This window comes from Solanum dulcamara, chromosome 4 (assembly GCF_947179165.1).
Source record: "Solanum dulcamara chromosome 4, daSolDulc1.2, whole genome shotgun sequence".
Classification (NCBI taxonomy): Eukaryota; Viridiplantae; Streptophyta; class Magnoliopsida; order Solanales; family Solanaceae; genus Solanum; species Solanum dulcamara.
In genome coordinates this window covers 73,487,274-73,505,979 of record NC_077240.1, presented here as the reverse complement: position 1 = coordinate 73,505,979, position 18,706 = coordinate 73,487,274, and the positions used below count along the sequence as shown (strand labels likewise).

The 18,706-nt window shown below is 37.0% G+C and overlaps 1 protein-coding gene across 1 annotated transcript; it reads right to left on the bottom strand.

Annotated features, from left to right (window-relative positions):
• Positions 1 to 14,199: 14,199 nt before the first annotated feature.
• LOC129887584 (probable 6-phosphogluconolactonase 2) lies at positions 14,200 to 18,457 on the bottom strand. The gene is made up of 4 exons (XM_055962749.1): positions 18,350 to 18,457; positions 17,068 to 17,246; positions 16,566 to 16,701; positions 14,200 to 14,883 (listed from the first exon to the last, which is right to left on the bottom strand). The coding sequence occupies exons 2-4, from the start codon at positions 17,238 to 17,240 to the stop codon at positions 14,392 to 14,394; spliced, it is 801 nt and encodes a 266-aa protein (XP_055818724.1). The 5' UTR covers positions 17,241 to 17,246; positions 18,350 to 18,457; the 3' UTR covers positions 14,200 to 14,391.
• Between the last annotated feature and the right edge of the window lie 249 nt (positions 18,458 to 18,706).

The window sequence follows — 18,706 nt, the reverse complement described above, 5'->3', positions numbered from 1 at the left end:
ACTAGGCTTTACTGTTTACCATAACGATCCTCATTATATTCACATTATATCATGTTCATGTTCAAACCCATAGTATAACACTTCTCAACCTTTTTCACGATTCCTACTAAGGGTTAATTAGGCTAGGTGAGGTAAACACACTTAATCTTTGTCTAAATCATCCCTTAGTCTCACTGGTCTTTTCCAGATTCTTTTTCCATGCCAATATTGACCTCCTTGTTACTATTACCATTACTTCAATCATTAACTTATTTCTCAAGGTCAACCATACTCGTAGCTTAGTCACATCTCATTCTTATTATGGGCACGACCTTTCAAGACATACTACAACCCTGTATCTCATTCTCTCTTTTTTTAGGAAAATTTGGGTAGAGTTTCCTTTGTATTTCTCCCTATCTTAACACCTGCACGCAGGAAATACCAACAATGCCTCACAAGGCACGCATGTATATATTCAAATCATATCATATCGCAGCTACACAGGGCGCTCAATATCAATAGTATAAAAATGGACTTACCTAGTATGTCCACTCGAACTTCACCAGTTAAACTTTCCTGGCTACCTTTTCTTTCAATTTCAACTTTACATTACAATCGTACCTCAATACCTTACCTGATGTATATCTTTCGTGCTTTTTCTTACCTACATGATTTGTAACTTCCAATATCGTCAGTCACTTCCTTCTATCTATATTGTCCTTCTGCTGAAATCACAGGTTAGTATGAGAAATTTTATTCCCTATAACTCATCTCTATCGAACGATCTTAGATATAAAGGAAAGTAACATCCTAAATGTCCTGTAGCCTCCTGTTCATAGATGTGGTGTACAACACACTGATAAATAAGACTCTACTAGACACGGTCTGTAGACACTCTAAGGATGAACTGTTCTGATACCACTTCTGTCATGACCAAACCTCGTAGGCCATGACTAGGGTCCGACCTTGACCTCCGTATACATAATTATCAAATATAAGAACTATACATATGAACCCCAATGGGTGATAAAATTTTCATACACGTATAGCCTCTTTTATTTGCATCGTCATGAAAGGGAAAGCAAGCCGACAAGGCTGCCATAGCATAATAACGTTTATAACTCATCGTACAACCATAATCGAACAAAACTCACATATAACCTACATACATATGTCTACATACCTCTAAAAATAGTGACAGCAACATGTGGCGGGACAAGGCCTCTGCCGTACCCCTAAACAAACAAATATATACATAGGAGGACCAGTACCTAAAAAATCTAGGCTCCGAAATAGTGGAGCACTTTCGACATAGTTGAGCAAAAATCCTAAGCTGGCGGATCTCGAAAATAAACATTTGTACCTACGGGCATGAAATGCAGCCCCCCGGAAAAAAAGGTCAGTACAATATATGTACTGAGTATATAAAGTATAAAATATCATAACTGAGATAACAGCTGAAATAGGGATGTAGAGGGGCAAGTATAACATTTAGCCATCTACCATACCTGCATCTTATAAAATAAAGGCATATATATTATCATCACGTACTGTATCCAGCCCGTTTGGGGACTCGATGTAACAACTATATCATTCTGTCATCATAAGCACATATGTACCATTAGCGCTATGGAACGTACAGCCCGATCCATGTATATAGCAATTACACGCCAAAAAATGACGGCCCGATCTATATATCATATAATAATACCGAGGAATGATGGCTTAATTCGTATCTCATATAATAATGCCTAGGTACGACGGCCTAATCCATATATCATATAATAATGCTGAGGAACGATGGCCCAATTTACATATAATCTATCATGCCATGGAACGTACGGCCTGATCCCTATATAGCAAAATATGCCAAAGAACGTTCGGCCCGATCCATATATCTTATAATGCATGTATGTGCACGTAAAACTTGGTAACATATCAAACATCCCTCAACATATTATCATAAAGTATATCCAAGAGCCTCTAGGTCTAGGATCTTACACATCCAATCATTATTCAGTATGTAGAAGGCTCGAGGGTCGTAGTTCAACTACTTTAAGACACTTACCATTCAAAGGTGAGTACAAGTCATGAGTTATGCCTGAAACCTACAAAGGGAATTACCTCTAACTCATATCATATATCGTTTCACTTACATTAAAACTATTTCAAGAGAAAGGAGGGATAGGCTTCACGTGTAATACTTTTCGTCATGTAAAAGACTTACTAGACCATAACTCAGCTATCGCAGGAGTTCTAACATAGAGAAGTGAATAAGATTTATGAACCATACTCAGGGTTCTATGAAAGGAATTATCCCCACATTATATATAACATCCACTTATGTCTAAGTCATGCCAAAAAAAGAGCAGAGTTAAGCCTTACATACCCTCTGCTTTTCATCATCTAGGAGACAGTGAGAGACACTAACTCAATTAGCATAGGAGCTCTCACTTCAAGAAGTAAGTAGGAGCCGTGAATCATATTCGGACCTTCATGAGTAGATTTTTTCCCACATTTCATATGCACATCATACTTAAGACTAAGACACGCCAAGAAAAAGGAAGGATAGCTTTATATACTCATCACTTCCTAATGTATGGAAGGCTTGAGAAGCCCTAATTAAATTACTGTAAGAGTGTTTTCATTAAGAAGTAAATGAGAATCATAAATTACGCTTGGCATTTATGAGTAGATTTACCCTGAAGCTCATATCATTCATTACTTAACTTGAAGACATGCCAAAATAAAAGAGAGATAGGCTTTACATACCTCTTATTGATTGCTTTTAACCTGGATTGTCTCGTTGTCCTCCTAACCTATTTAACACAAAGGTAATACTAATATTAATAACCTTTAACTTTCCAACTTCAAAATATACAACCAAGCACCCATAGGAATCAATTCCTTATTCGCCTTTCTTGACTAGTCTCGACTAGTCTATTAGTTAGTTAAGAACTTAACGGAATTCGGGCAGTATCTCCTCTATAATTCGCCCTATCCGAACTTTCAATTAACCTCCAAACCTTATCATCCATATTAATCACGACAACCAGAAGCCAATACACACTTACACTAATTCAACATCACAAAAAAACCGCTCAAACTACGACTTCAAAATACGGTTTTCAATCTTTATTTCGTAAAATATTAACCACACAAAATGGGTGATGAGGATACAACCAGAAGAACTTATACCTATATTTAGAAATGTTTCTAGCCCTGCAACACTACAGAACAACTCCCAATACCACCCCATAATAACAACGACACTAGTTAAACTTTAAGTCAACTAGAATATGCCAAAATAGTCCCTACACGACCTGCCACCTTTTTTAGCAGTAACGTGTATATGTTTATGTTTCCTATTCACATATATACATGCATAACATGTCCAAACCCTTAACAAAATATGAAATAAGAGAATCAAGCCATACCTTGCGAAAAATCAACTTCGGAAGCTCCTTAACATACTGAAAGTTAGCAGACTGTTTGTGGCACTACTCCGTTGCCATAAATAGTTAATATACACTATTAAACACTGTTATATCACTGTAGGATATTTTAAATAATTAATTTATGGAGCAAAACTCGGAGGCTTACCTCAATTTGAGTCAACCCGTGGATGTCTCTTTCTAGCTCTCATGTTTTTTCTCTCCATTTTTGGCCAAGTTCATTGATGAAAATGACTCCTTAGTTATAAATTATGTATATATATACTTCATTGGAAAGTAACACATGGCATTCCCTAGGGGTGACAAGTGGAAGCCTCCTAGGATTCCACCTCACCCATGCGGCTACTCATATGCTGTCACATGGCAGTATGGGGCCCACCCTAAGCAGGTGAGTCACTAATTTCTTCAAGTAGGTGCATTACCTACTTGCTTCTAGTAGGTGCGTCGTCTCCTTCTTTCTCTTCTGTGGGTTCATAATCTTGCCTCACTTTAAGAGCCTATGTATTCCTTGCTACTTAAGGTCAACGTGTACTCAAGTAGCTTGGTTATGTAAGACATCCAAGTCGGTGGCTTACGCGAGTAAGTTGAGTCCTACAACCCATTACTTGGCCTTCAACTCCTTTCGAATTCTTATAACTCTATTTACAACCTTCAGTATTATGGGGCATCACATCCTCCCTTCCTTAGAGTTATTTGGTAACGTTATAGATAATGTGGATCACATGATAGCTTTAGAGAATCTAAATAGGTGTTTCCATGTACCAAAAGTGTGGGGCATAACATTAATATTGTTGACTGGTTAAGAAATAGTTCATTATGTTGTCACTTGATCTTGATCCTGTTGGTTGCCACCTGTTAATTACTATAGTTGATTTCCTGCTATTACTTTATGTATATTGATTTCTATTTTGAATCGGTCGACGATACCTACTCAGTACATGTTGTCCTGTACTGACCCCTACTTGTATTCTTTTTTTTATTATTTTGTGGAGTGTACCGAGTGTTCCATCGACTTTGACTCAACCTCAACTTTAGTCAGTCTCCAGTTCATCAGATTGTAGGTGAGCTATCCTTCTACCTCATGATGGATTCTCTCGGTCATAGCATGGTGTCCTTATTTTTTGGATATATTATGTTATTTATTTATTCTGATATTTAATATTTTTGGATCTAATTTTAGAATTTAGATGTCCTTTATGTGATGACTTTTAGATTTTGGGGAATGTTATATAATAGATTTTAGTGGCTTTTGTTATTTCTTACTTTAATAAAGTTTGAGCTTCTGCATTATTATCGTGTTTGATAAGTTGAATCATTAATGTAAGTTGGGGTTTGTATAGATGGTTCTCCCACCTAGGAGGTTAAGTGTGGGTGTCACTCATGGATCATTTTGGGTTGTGACAAACTTGGTATCAGATCTTTAGGTTCGGCGATCTCATCACACAAGGACAGGTCTAGTAGAGTCTTGTGGAATAATGCGGAGAAGCTTTACTTTTCTTCGAAAGGCTGTGGGACTTTTAGGAAAACTCCATTCCTTCTTTCTTTGATGCTATTACTTCAATCAAATTTATATCTAGGTGATACAAATTGGTATCTGACCTTGTTCACCTTATTTTCGCAGATGGTTAGAACTAGAGCAACAACAGCACCTGAGCCAACCGTTGGGTCTATAGTTAGAGAAGGAGTAGCAACAAAAGGCCGTAGTAGAGGTCGTGGAAGAAATCCCACAAGAGGCAGGGGTCAAGCAGCTAGGCAAGCCAGGGAAAGAGCAGTGACACCTCCACCGGATGATGAGGTATCTAGAGATAATATTGAGGTAGAGGATGAGCAGGTTCATGAGAGAGAAGCACCACCCTAGCCTACTCCAGAGATGATCCACCAGGTTCTCACCTATCTCAGTGGGTTATCCGATCAGGGACAAGTTCCCCCAGTACCTCATATCCTAGAAGTACAACATGCAGTTGTTGTGGCTTCCCGCATGATGGAGCCCTTGGGAACAAGCATGTTTCCTCAATTGAATATAGGTCTAGTAATGACTAGTGACCAGTATGATCTCTTTGTTAAGTTCTTAAAGTTGAAACCCCCGGTCTTCAGGGGTACTGAATCTGAGGATGCTTATTATTTCCTTGTTGATTGTCATGAGCTGCTTCATAAAATGGATATAGTAGAGCGATTTGGTGTTGAGTTTGTGACATACCAGTTTCAAGGAGAAGCTAAAATGTAGTGGTGGTCTCATATTGAGTGCCGACCAGCAGAGGCACCACATATGACTTGGGCAACTTTTTCTGACTGTTTCATAGAGAAGTATATTCCCTGGAACTTGAGGGACAAGAGGAGAGATGAGTTCCTGAATATAGAGCAAGGGAGGATGTTTGTTATTGCCTATGAGGTCAAGTTTCGTGCCTTATCCAGATATGCTACTCAGTTTTACTTCAGTCCAAAAGAGCGGATTCGCCGCTTTGTGAAGGGATTAAGGTCAAATTTATGGATTCCATCTTTATAGGTTGCTGCGTCAGCAAAATCTTTTTAGGAAGTGGTTGATTTTTTTATAGAGGTGGAGAGGGCGAAGCCAGATAACTTCACTAAAGAGACAACATTCAAGAAGTTTCATAAGGGAGTGAGTTTAGTGGTTCTGACTCTAGAGGACAGAGTTTTGGAGATTATTCGACCCATCCTATTCATTCTTCATTGTAAGTTTCAGATAGAGGTCCGTTAAAGACTAGTCAACCCTTTTATAATTTTGGGGGTTATCTTCAGTCTTCTTCATCTTCACAAAGACCCACTCTTGACCCTAAGACTTGTTACAGATGTAGTGAGCCTGGATATTTCAGAAAATATTATCCAAGCAGAGTCAGTCAAAGCATGATTAGGGTTATAGAGCCCCAGCAGTTAGAGGTGGAGGCGACAGCTATGGTAGGGGTCGTCATTCTAGATAACGGGGTGGCCAAGGTCTTAGTAGTCGCCAGTCTGGTTAAGGTGGCAGGTAGGTTGGAACTACTGGAGTATATCCCGGCAAGGGAAATGGTCAAAAAAAAGACAGAGCCCATTTTTATGCTTTCCTCGAGAGGTCAGGGGCAGAGGCATTCGATGCTATTATCATAGGTACTCTTCTGGTCTGCAATAGCTTGGCTTTCGTATTGTTTGATCCTGGATCCATATTTTCTTATGTATCTTCCGCATTTGCTGATGGACTCGATTTACATAATGACTTAATTGACATGCCTATTCATGTTTCTACTCCTGTTAGTGAGTCTGTGCTAGTTGAGAAATGGTATAGGTCTTACCTTATGACTTTTGTGGGGAGCAGAACTTATGTAGATTTGATTATTCTGGAGATGGTTGACTTTGATGTAATCTTGGGTATGATTTGGCTCTCTCTAAATTTTGCTATCTTAGATTGCAATGCTAACACTATGACATTAGCCAAGCCTGGGATAGATCAGTTGGTATGGGAGGGTGACTATCTTCCGGCCCCAGTTCGGATTATCTCATTTGTTCGAGCTAAGAGGTTGGTGAGTAAGGGTTGTTTAGACTTCCTAGCACATCTCATGGATGATAGTTCTGAAGTGCCATCGATTGAGTCTATTTCGATAGTGCATGAGTTTAAGGATATTTTCCCTACAGACTTACCTAGTATGCCACCTGATAGGGATATAGATTTTTGTATCGACCCGGAGCCCAACACTCGCCCTATTTCCATTCCACCCTATAGAATGGCCCCGACTGAGCTGAGAGAGTTAAAGGCCCAACTTCAGGAGTTGTTGGGTAAAGGTTTTATAAGATCAAGTGCCTCTCCTGGGGTACTCTAGTTTTATTTGTAAAGAAGAAAGATAGCAGCCTTCGTATGTGCATAGACTACAGGCAACTAAACAAAGTGATGATTAAAAATAGGTATCCCCTTCCTCGCATTGATGATTTATTCGATCAGTTAGAGGGTACTTATGTTTTCTCAAAAATTGATTTAAGGTCCGGTTACCATCAGCTGAAAATAATGGCAGCAAATGTACTAAAGACTGTTTTTTGAACCAGGTATGGATACTATGAATTCTTGGTAATGTATTTTAGGCTTACATATGCGTCTGCTGCTTTCATGAGTATGATGAATGGAATCTTTAAACCATATTTAGATTTGTTTGTTATTGTTTTTATTAATGATATATTGATCTACTCAAAGAGAAGAAAAGAACATGAAGAGCATCTGAGGATTATTTTGGGATTGTTAGGGAAGAAAAGGCTATATGCCAAATTCTCCAAGTATGAGTTCTAGATTGATTCAGTGTCTTTCTTAAGGCACGTAGTTTCTAAGAATGGAGTGATGTTAGATTCCCAGAAGATTGAAGCAGTGAAGAGTTGGGCAAGACCCACTAATGTCTTTGAGGTAAGGAGCTTTGTTGGGTTGGCTAGCTACTACCATCGGTTCGTCAAGGGACTTGCTTCTATTGCTTCCCAACTGACCAATCTAACCAAGCAGAAAGTTCCATTTATATGGTCGGATGGGTGTGAAGAGAGTTTTTTAAAACTCAAGACTTTATTGTCTACTGCACCAATTCTGGCCTTGCCAGTAGAAGGTAAGAATTTTATTGTTTATTATGATGCATCACATTATGGTTTAGGCGCAGTGTTGATGTAGAAGAAGAAGGTAATTGCCTATGCATCAAGGCAATTGAATGTGCATGAACGTAATTACCCCACTCATGATTTGGAGTTAGTTGCGGTTGTATTTGCATTGAAGCAGTAGAGACATTATCTATATAGGGTAAAGTGTGAAGTGTATACAAATCATCGCAGTTTACAACATGTGTTCACTCAGAGAGACTTGAATTTGAGGTAGATGAGGTGGATGGAATTGATAAAGGATTATGATATCACTATCCTTTATCATCCGGGAAAAGCTAATGTAGTGGTCGATGCCTTGAGCAGAAAAGCAGAGAGCATGGGAAGTTTAGCTCATTTGCAGGTTTCCAGACGTCCATTGGCTAGAGAGGTTCAAACTCTGGCTAATGACATTATGAGGCTGAAAGTAACTAAGAAGGGAAGATTTTTGGCCTGTGTGGAGGCAAGATCTTCTTTCCTTGACAAGATTAAAGAAAACCAGTTTGATGATGAGAAGTTGAGTCGGATTCGTGATATGGTCTTGTAGGGAGAGGCCAAAAAGGATGTGATCGATGAGGAAGGAGTCTTGAGGATTATGGGGCAGGTATGTGTGCCCTATATTGATAAATTAATTTAGACTATTCTTGCAAAGGCTCACAGTTTGAGGTACTCTATATATCCTGGTGTAATTAAGATATATCGCAATTTGAGACAGTATTACTGGTGTAGCAGAATGAAGCGTGACATTGTTGATTTTGTTGCCCATTTTCCAAATTGTCATCAAGTAAAATATGAGCACCAAAGGCTTGGAGGGACACTTCAAAGAATACCCATTCCTGAATGGAAGTGGGAAAGGATTGCAATGGATTTTGTGGTTGGCCTTCCAAAGACATTGGATAAGTTTGATTTGATATGGGTGATTGTTGATAGCTTAACTAATTCTGCTCACTTCATTCTAGTCAAGGTGACTTATGATGTTGAGAAGTTAGCTAAACTCTATATCCGCGAGATTTTTTTATTACATGGAGTTCTAATTTCTATCATATCAGATAGAGGTACGTAATTTATTTCTAACTTTTAGAGGACCTTGCATGCTGAGTTAGGTACTAGATTGGATCTTAGTACTGCATTTCACCCTCAGACCAATGGGTAGTCTGAGAGGACAATTCAAGTGCTAGAAGATATGCTTCGTGCATGCGTGATAAAGTTTGGTGGTCATTGGGATCAGTTCCTACCCTTGGCAGAGTTTACGTATAATAATAGCTATCACCTGAGTATTGATATGGCTCCGTTTGAGGCATTATATGAGAGGAGATGTAGGTCTCCTATTGGTTGGTTTGATGCATTTGAGGTGAGACCTTGGGGAACTGATCTTTTGAGGGAATCATTAGAGAATGTGAAATTAATTTAAGAGAAGCTTCTAGCAGCTTAGAGTAGGCAGAAGGAGTATGTAGACCGATAGGTCAGGGACATGGAGTTTATGGTGTGAGAGCAAGTGTTGTTGAAGGTTTCACCCATGAAGGGTGTGGTGAGATTTATTAAGTGAGGTAAGCTCAGTCTAAGGTATATTAGGCCATTTGAAGTTCTTAAGCATGTTGGAGAGGGGTCCTATGAATTGGCTTTACCTTTAGTTTTTTCTGGAATGCACCTAGTGTTTCATGTGCCTATGCTAAAGAAATATCATGGTGATGGAAACTATATTATTCGTTGGGATTCGATCTTGCTTGATGAGAATATTTCTTATGAGAACCCTGTAGCTATTCTTGATAAGGAGGTGTGCAAGTTGAGATCAAGAGAGATTGCATCTGTGAAGGTTAAATGAAAGAATCATTCGGTTGAGGAGTCCACTTGGGAGACTGAGGCGGATATGCATGGAAGATATCCACATCTGTTCGTCGAGTTAGGTACCCTTTTCAACCCTCGCTCTTCTTTGACCATTCGGGGACGAACAGTGGGTAAATTGGTATCTGTTGTTACGATTCATTAGGTCATTTTGAGAACTAGAGCTTTTTATTTCATAAAAGACTCATCTTATAAATTTTTAATGGGTATTTTGGACTATTCAATAACTATGATTATTGAATTGAAGGGTGAATTAAAATAACTAATTAAATTAATAGGTTAAAGTGGTAATTTATTTAATACCCTATACCACATGTTCCTATTTTTATTAAAATAAATAAAGATCTAGGTTTTGAGTCATAACTAAAAACTAGTTGCAACATCTGACGAGAAGAAAGAAGAAGAAATAGAGGGAATCAAGTAAAGGTACCAAAGCTTTGTCCTTATGATTTTATATATGGATAAGTTATTATGTTATTATTATTATACTAATAATTGAAATGGGTGAGAAATTGGAAGTGCAAACTCACTGTACGTTATGTTTGTTTAGATTTTGACGTTCTAGAATGGTCGTTTCCAGTGAATTGTTCATCATTGGTCTTTGTTTTTTCTAGACTTTCTTATTATTATCACATTATAATTCAAGTTTTGATATATTGAGATATATAATTAAATAAAAAGTGTATTATATGATAGGAATACCATTAGAGTTATGTTATTGGAGGAATTAAGACTTAACCATAGGTTTGAGTTTTAGGAAATTAATCATAGAGTTGGGTCTGTTGGGTCTAGGTTAAACATATAAATAATATTAGTGTTTACAAACTAGTTTACTTATAAATATTATATATTTGATAGATTGAAAATGGTTTGAGGCATTAAAGAAAGGAAGGACATTGGTGGATTACCTTGCTTTACTTCGGTTCTTCGGTTGAGGTAGGTTATGGTTTATTCTATATCATAGTTAGACTCTTAATAGTAATTAATAGTCATTGAGTAATGTTTGAAGTTCACTATGCATTTAATTATTGTGATTTGGATGGTTGATATGTTGTTGTGATTGGTCTAAAATTCTGAGAACGTGAAATCCATAATCTTGAACTTTTCCTATAAAAAATGGTGCTTGAATAAAGAAGGCTTGATAAAATATTGTTAATGAAGTGGAATGTAATAATAAAAAATAATAAATTAATTCTATTTGGATTGGGTGTCATGAGCCGACACGGTATGTTTGGATTGGGTGTCACATTCTGGTACAATATATTTGGATCGAGTGTCACGTTTCGACAAAGTATATTTGGATCGGGTGTCACATTCCAGCACTGTAATATTAAAGGAAAACAAATTAAAATGACTTAATGCTACCCAATATCCAATAATTCATTTTCCAAAAGAGTGTAATGTGAAGGCATGAGTCCTTTTGTGTGACCTTAATATTGTTGACTGGTTAAGAAATAGTTCATTATGTTGTCACTTGATCTTGATCCTGTTGGTTGCCACCTGTTATGTGCTATAGTTGATTTCTCGCTATTACTTTATGTATATTGATTTCTATTTTGAATCGGTCAACGATACCTACTCAGTACATGTTGTCTTGTACTAACCCCTACTTGTATTCTTCTTTTTTTTATTTTGTGGAGTGTAGCGAGTATTCCATCGACTTCGACTCAACCTCAACTTTAGTCAGTCTCCAGTACATCAGATTGTAGGTGAGCTATCCTTCTACCTCATGATGGATTCACTCGATCATAGCATGGTGTCCTTATTTTTTGGATATATTATGTTATTTATTTATTCTGATGTTTAATATTTTTAGATCTAGTTTTAGAATTTAGATGTCTTTTATGTGATGACTTTTAGATTTTGGAAAACGTTACGTAATAGATTTTAATGGCTTTTGTTATTTCTTACTTTAATAAAGTTTGAGCTTCCGCATTATTATCGTGTTTTATAAGTTGAATCGTTAATGTAAGTTGGAGTTTGTATCGTTGGTTCTCCCACCTAGAAGGTTAAGTGTGGGTGCTACTCATGACTCATTTTGGTTCGTGACAGTTCATTACTTTCTCAACTTGTATACTCACTTTTTAAGCTTTAGAATCCATGATGTTAACCTTGGAGAAGGATTTTAGCTTGAAATTAATAGTGGAAAGCCCTAGTTTGGATGAAATTATCATAAATTGGTTTGGGGTTAGTATTTGGTTATAATCCGAGTTTAATTAGGCCATTATCATTGATTGTTTGTATTTTATTATTATTTTAGATCAAGAACAAGTCGAAATTCATAACAATGGAAAACCTCGGGTTTCATAGGTTTTTAAGGCTTTGATTAGAGGTATGTTGTGTATTTCTAAATTATGTATGTATGCATGTCTAATACTTTTTAGTATTACTTGTGCAATACATGTTAGGAAAACTAAAAGGTTAATGTGAAATGACACCATGTTGATAATCTCATGCAATGAACCTATTTATTTACTTGTGACTTCAAGTGTGTTGTTCATTGTGATTATAATTGTGCATGTTGTTTGTGACTGATGGTTGGCTCCGGTACCAAGCCTGGTATAGATATTTAAATTGTTGGCTCGAACACGACGCTTGGTATGGTTTATTAATGGTTGACTCGGGTACCACGCTGGTACACTAACAATTTGTGTGTGAATTTCATGATAGGATCAGGTATGTGCTTGTGTGATCATATGGCGCATGTTTCATTCTTTGGTTATTCAAGATATTATTATTGGAATTTTGGGTTATTTTGTACTGTAATATGTATGTATGTATATATACGTTGGCATGTAGTACTATATATAGTTGTTTGTTTACATCTGGCCATGTGATCCTACCAGTACATTGTGGTTTTATACTGATGCTGTACTTGCTCTTTCTTTGTTTAGTACAGGGCATATTCAGGAGGCTGTTGAAAGACCTCAGTTGAGAGATACGTGATAGTTGGACTTCAAGGGTGGACACTTCTTTCAAGCTGCCATGGATTCCTCTTGGTTCTTAGTTCTTTCTTTTCAGACTATGACAATCTTAGACTCTTTATCTTATTTATTATTTTGGGGTTGCATCCCCATATTCTAGACTTTTGTTCTAGAGAGTATTTTTCCACAAATGATTTTTGTTAAAGGTTGAGTTTATGGGAACTCAGTCTTGACTGTTTTAAATTGTTTTACTTCATATTTTGCATGTGTTAGTTTCTAAAGTTTGATGTTGATGGATTAAGTTTTAGCTAGAAGTTGGTTCTGCCACCGGAAAGTTAGTGTGCATGTCACTCATGACGTGTCAGGATTGTGACATTTTCCTATTTTGATCCTCCCTATAGCGTTTGTATGTCATTTGTGAGTTTCAGTATTAGTGGAAGGGTGGAACAATTTCCGAGGTGATTGGGTGATATTTTTAGTTTTGAAGGTTCAAAATTTAAAAAGTTTGACCAAAGTCAACATTCTAGGTTAACAAACTAGGATTCGAATTTTGATAATTTTGTTAGTCCCTAAAGGTGATTTTTGACTCAGTTTGGTGATTGTATGGATCCAAAGGTGTTCAGATATGATTGATTCATCATTTAGATTTTTGATTTTTAAGGAAGCTAATTTTGACCACGATCAACATTCGGTTAGGGAGACCATAGATTGTTGATTTGATGATTTCAACATGTTCGAAGCGTATTTTATAATCAATCTATATATTTGGTTTGTTTTCCTGGGTTTTTGAATGATTTTCGTTGGTTCAGTTGGTTTTTCGGTTGATGAACTTCATAGTTGAACTGAGAGTCCGGAGCCTAAAGGATGCATCCTGTGGTGCGACTTGTAAGTTGCATCCTGCCATGCGACTTTCTTTAACGTTTTGACTGACGGACGTCAATTGATAAAGGGTAAGTCGCACCCCAGGGTGCGTTTTTACCGCTTTGGTTTCATCCTAAAATTAATCGCCGTTTTGGAATATTTGCAAAAAAAAAATATCCTTTCGCATTTGCTAGAGGAGGACCGCATTTCCGAAGGAGACTTTTTGGTCTTTGCATTCACATGGTCTATGGATTTGCAAAGAGGAGACGAGTCTATGTCGTGTTAGCTAAGTATCGGGTTCGACTCTTCACTCAAAATTGTGTTTGTGTTGTGTCTTAATCTCTCGTATGGTTGTCAATCATGTTGCTCGAACTCTTCAAAATAAAATGCAGACAGAAACGTCTCAAATCCTCCAAAAATAGTGCATTACTTGAGGATCTGAAACGAGTGCGAGTATTTTTGAAAAGTCCGAACAACATAAGTTATCAATGATTCTCTTCATATTAGATCAATGCTGGGTAATGATATTATTGATGTCCCCTGCATCAGAAGAAGGAAGAAACTTGATCCATCACAAAAAGCCAATAACCTCTCCAATGAGAAAACGCAATAAAAAGTTTTAAAATAAAGAAAAGATGAACCATAAAATCCTGACAAAAGATTAGAATGTACTAAGTTCCACATGCCTTGTGCCCCATACAGTTGTACATTTTGACAAGGGAACTTGAAATCTGGCCCTACTCTGAAATTTTTGTGCAAACTAATTTTGAGGCAGCTGCTTTATCCAGATACCATATTAGTTTCCCTTTCGTTGGCTGGACCATCTTTGCAGGCGATGACGTACCGTCAAGCCCGACATCATCAATTGCCAAATGAACAGCCTCTGCTTTGCTTCTTCCAGTGACAACCACCGCCACACTGGAAGCAGAGTTGATGACAGGCAAAGTAAAAGTAATCCTCTCTGGAGGGGGCTTGGGTGAGTCGGTTACAAAAGTCACCCATTCGTCTTTCTCATCAAGTATGGGGTGATCAGGGAATAGAGATGCAATGTGCCCGTCTGGGCCCATCCCGAGTAAGATGAGGTCAAACTTGGGGCAGTCACTAACGTCAGAAACTCTGATTACACGAGTCCTCACAAGCTGTCTAATGACGAACTCATAGTCTTCAGCAGCCTTCTCAGCTGACATTGTGTCGTTAATTGAATGTACATGGCTTGGAATGATAGGGACCTGAAAAGTAAAGCGCGTCACAAATGAGACAATTACATTTTAAATGATCTCAAAACAAACTACACCAGATGAGAAGTTTGAAAGAAAACAATAGAATAATTAAGCCTGCAATTGTATTAGCTTTGGAGAGAATTGGCTTCTATGTACTCTCATAAAACCATGATTTCACTCCCTCAGTCTTCTCTTTTTCGTTGGTTCACTTTTAGTTCCAACTCGTATTACAAGTGAATAGAATATTATGGATAAGGTAAGGGAATCTGTAGTCTCTCGTTTTTCCTCTCCACCCATCTCTTACCATTAAAACAAAACAGAATAGATGGAACCGTATAACAATACTTAACACCAGAAGAAGTACAATGCACAATACTTAACACCAGAAGAAGTATAATGTCCGACAGAATATCTAAACCAGTCTATCAAACTTCATAAGCGTATTTACATAGCGAGTCTTTTCACGTTAAGTTGATTGTTGGACTCCGAACATCTTTTACCTGATTACAGCAAAAGATTCAAAGTTTGAGATGTGTGGTAAATCTGAAAAAAGAGTTCAATAGAATTTGTATCTGCAAATCAGAAAGAATAGATGCTAACTAGACAATCATATTCCTTGTAATTGAGATATGGCTTAGGTGGATACAATTTCGGAAAAGGATAGATGATTTATCCTACCACAATGAGAAAAAAACCTTCTATAATGGTTATACATGATAACTATACTTCCAGGACAGAAGATAGAAATACAATTTCAAAATACAGTACCAGGTAGAAAGAAGAGGAGACAAAGTTCATCTTCATTCTCATTGGAGATCTTTAACAATTATTCAATGGGCTATTTGTATCAAAAATCATAAAGGGAGCTATTCAAGGCTGTGTTGCTCGACACTTCAAAAATGTCATCGGGTGCGTGTCGAATCCTTCAAAAGCATTGCATGTTTGGAGGATCCCACACAGGTGCATCAATATTTTTGGAGAGTCCAACTTAGATTCAAGGTAAATATCACAAGTGATTAAGGAACAGTATTATTTCAAGTTTGATATTTTTCCACAACTAACAGGTTACATCAAAGTTCTCAAAAATGTTAGGCATGATGGCAGGAAAAGTCTACAGGATATTTGTAAATGACAAAACAGATGGACAGGCCTGAAAAGGATATCAAGACACTGGAGGTAGAAGGCTATGACGTTTCCACTTTCCCGTGTAACAGCTTAGAAGCGTTCAATCAAATTACAATTAATCGATCAGCTCCATCTCAATCAACTGGTACAGAAAGACTTTAAAGTTATGGAAAATCATTACATTTTCCACCCCCAGCTGGCTTAGGCCAAATGATAATGCAAAGGATAACAAGAACACAAAGGCTTGGAATATTCCCTGCATTTTCAAGGCACATCATATATGGACAATTTTAACATAACTAATTCCTCCACCTGGTTGTTGTGATATACCGTACTCTAGAATGAAAGATCAAGATCTGGCTATAGTAAACTCAATTATCCAAAACAAATTTCTGAGAAGAAATGTACTTTATAGATCTCATGACAAAGAACATGTCTATCGTTAATTACAACCCATAAAAGAAAAGCCATTGCTTTGACAAATAATAGAATGGTCACCGTTAACTACTACTGATGCTCAGATCAACAAATAGTGTGCAGAATAAAGCTGAAGTTGAGATGTTTACCTTAGACAAAAATCCATCTTTGGCTAGCTTGTAGTTACTATCAGCATGATTCTTCGCCACCACACGTTCATCCACCCAAAATATATGCCACTTGGACCAATCAACAGTCTTGCTGTAAGGGGCTTCACATAGTTTTCTGCTTCCTCCGGGTTTACATAGTTACAATCTTATAGAGAAGGCATAATACATAAATATGCCTTTTAACTTGGATTCAGCTAACAATTATGCCCTCCGACTTTGGAATTGCACAAGTAGGCACTGAAACTTATAAAATTGATCAAACACGTAGGACGCTACATAGAATACAAAATTGTCATGTAGGACGCCACATAGGATGAATGAGTATTTGTTCAATTTTATATAAGACTAAGTGCATACTTGTGCACACCCAAAGTTAGAGTATATAATTATTAGTTGAGACCAAGTTAAATGACACATTTATGTATGCCTACAGAGAAGGTAACATAACAAATATGAACTGATAAAGGATGCACTTATATACCTAATTAAACTGATCACTGAACCACCGGATAACGCGATGGCAAATACTCCCCTCTCTTTCACAGAAGCTTCTGATAGTTCTGAAATATAGTCTGCTAGATCAGTGCTTAGTTCGTCCAAATACTCATAAATCTTCAACACTCTTCCATCTCCTTTAGATCCAGAAAGCGCCATCCTTCACTGCACAAATCACAACATACAAGAAGTCAACTACAATTGGGACCATGTATTGTTTGATTCGCCTGACAAATAAAAAAGAAACAAACAACAACCAAGTCTCAATCCAAAGCAAGTAGGGGTACAAATTTCCGAGTACATTTCTACTAGCATATTGTAAAGATATAACATTTGGGCCTAACTCAACCCCAAAAGCTAGCTCATGAAGGGAGAATTGTCCAAGTCTATATAAGCAAGCTACCAGTCCATTTTCCCAACTAATGTGAGACTCTAACCCATTCTAGCACCCCATTCACGCCAAGACACAAATAAAGCATGGACCGGAAGCCCAAATGGGAATGGACCTAACACTAATACTATGTAATGATATGATACATGGACTATACTCAACCCAAAAAGATGGTTTATGAGTGGAGAATTGTCCAAATCCATATAAATTATAAGCAAATCACCCATTCATTCCCCAACCAACGTGAGAACTAACCCACTCTAACACCCCATTCACGCCTGTGCTAGGAATGTGGACCGAAAGCCCAAACAGAGATGAACCTCCATGTAAAGATATGCCAGTTGAACTTGACTCAAGAGAGAATTGTCAGGTCCATATAAATAAACCACCCATCCATTCCCAAACCAGCACAAGAATCTAACCCACTCCAACACCCTTTTCACACTTAGACAACTTAAGCGTGAACCGGGAGCCCAAAACTACCGGCTTGACGAATACATTCAGAGCAATTAGTCAAAATACAGATTCACTTATTGTACGATTTCAAGAAAAGTTTCAAGCAAATTTACAGCTTTCTTTTTCTGAAAGTAAAAATGACAATTTAGTAAACAATTTTACATGTATACTCTATACATTATACATAATTAATGAAATCAAACAAGTAGTGCATGTGCAATTTAAAACAAACATAAGGGAAAAGGAAAACAAGAATGAAATATATCAAGAAGATCAAGCAAGTAAAAACTAAAAGTGTAAAAGATAAAAGGGAGCCAAAAATAAAATTAAAAAATCTTGGAATCATATTATATATCCATAAAAGATTATATTTGTGCAATAAGAACCACTAAAACCAAGACAGAGAGACAGAGTGTCTTACAGGGGAGAATGAAATTAAAGAAATGGAAATGCAGAGAAAAGGGGGAAATTGGTATATCAGCAATTTCTGTATCTTGTAATATGTATAGACACACACATCTATACCATATGGCATAAGCTAATTTAGAACTCTTCACGTGGACCATCAATTTATATGTAAAAGCTAACAAATATTACAATAAATGCTCCTCTGTTTTAATTTGTTTCCTATTTCTGACTTTGATATCGAATTTAAAAAAATAAAAATTAAATTAAATGTTATTATTTTAAATTGAGTATATGTAATATATATTAAAATATTTTTTAATTTTGTAGTCTTAAATATGTTAAATGAAAAATTAGAATTAAAGTATTATTA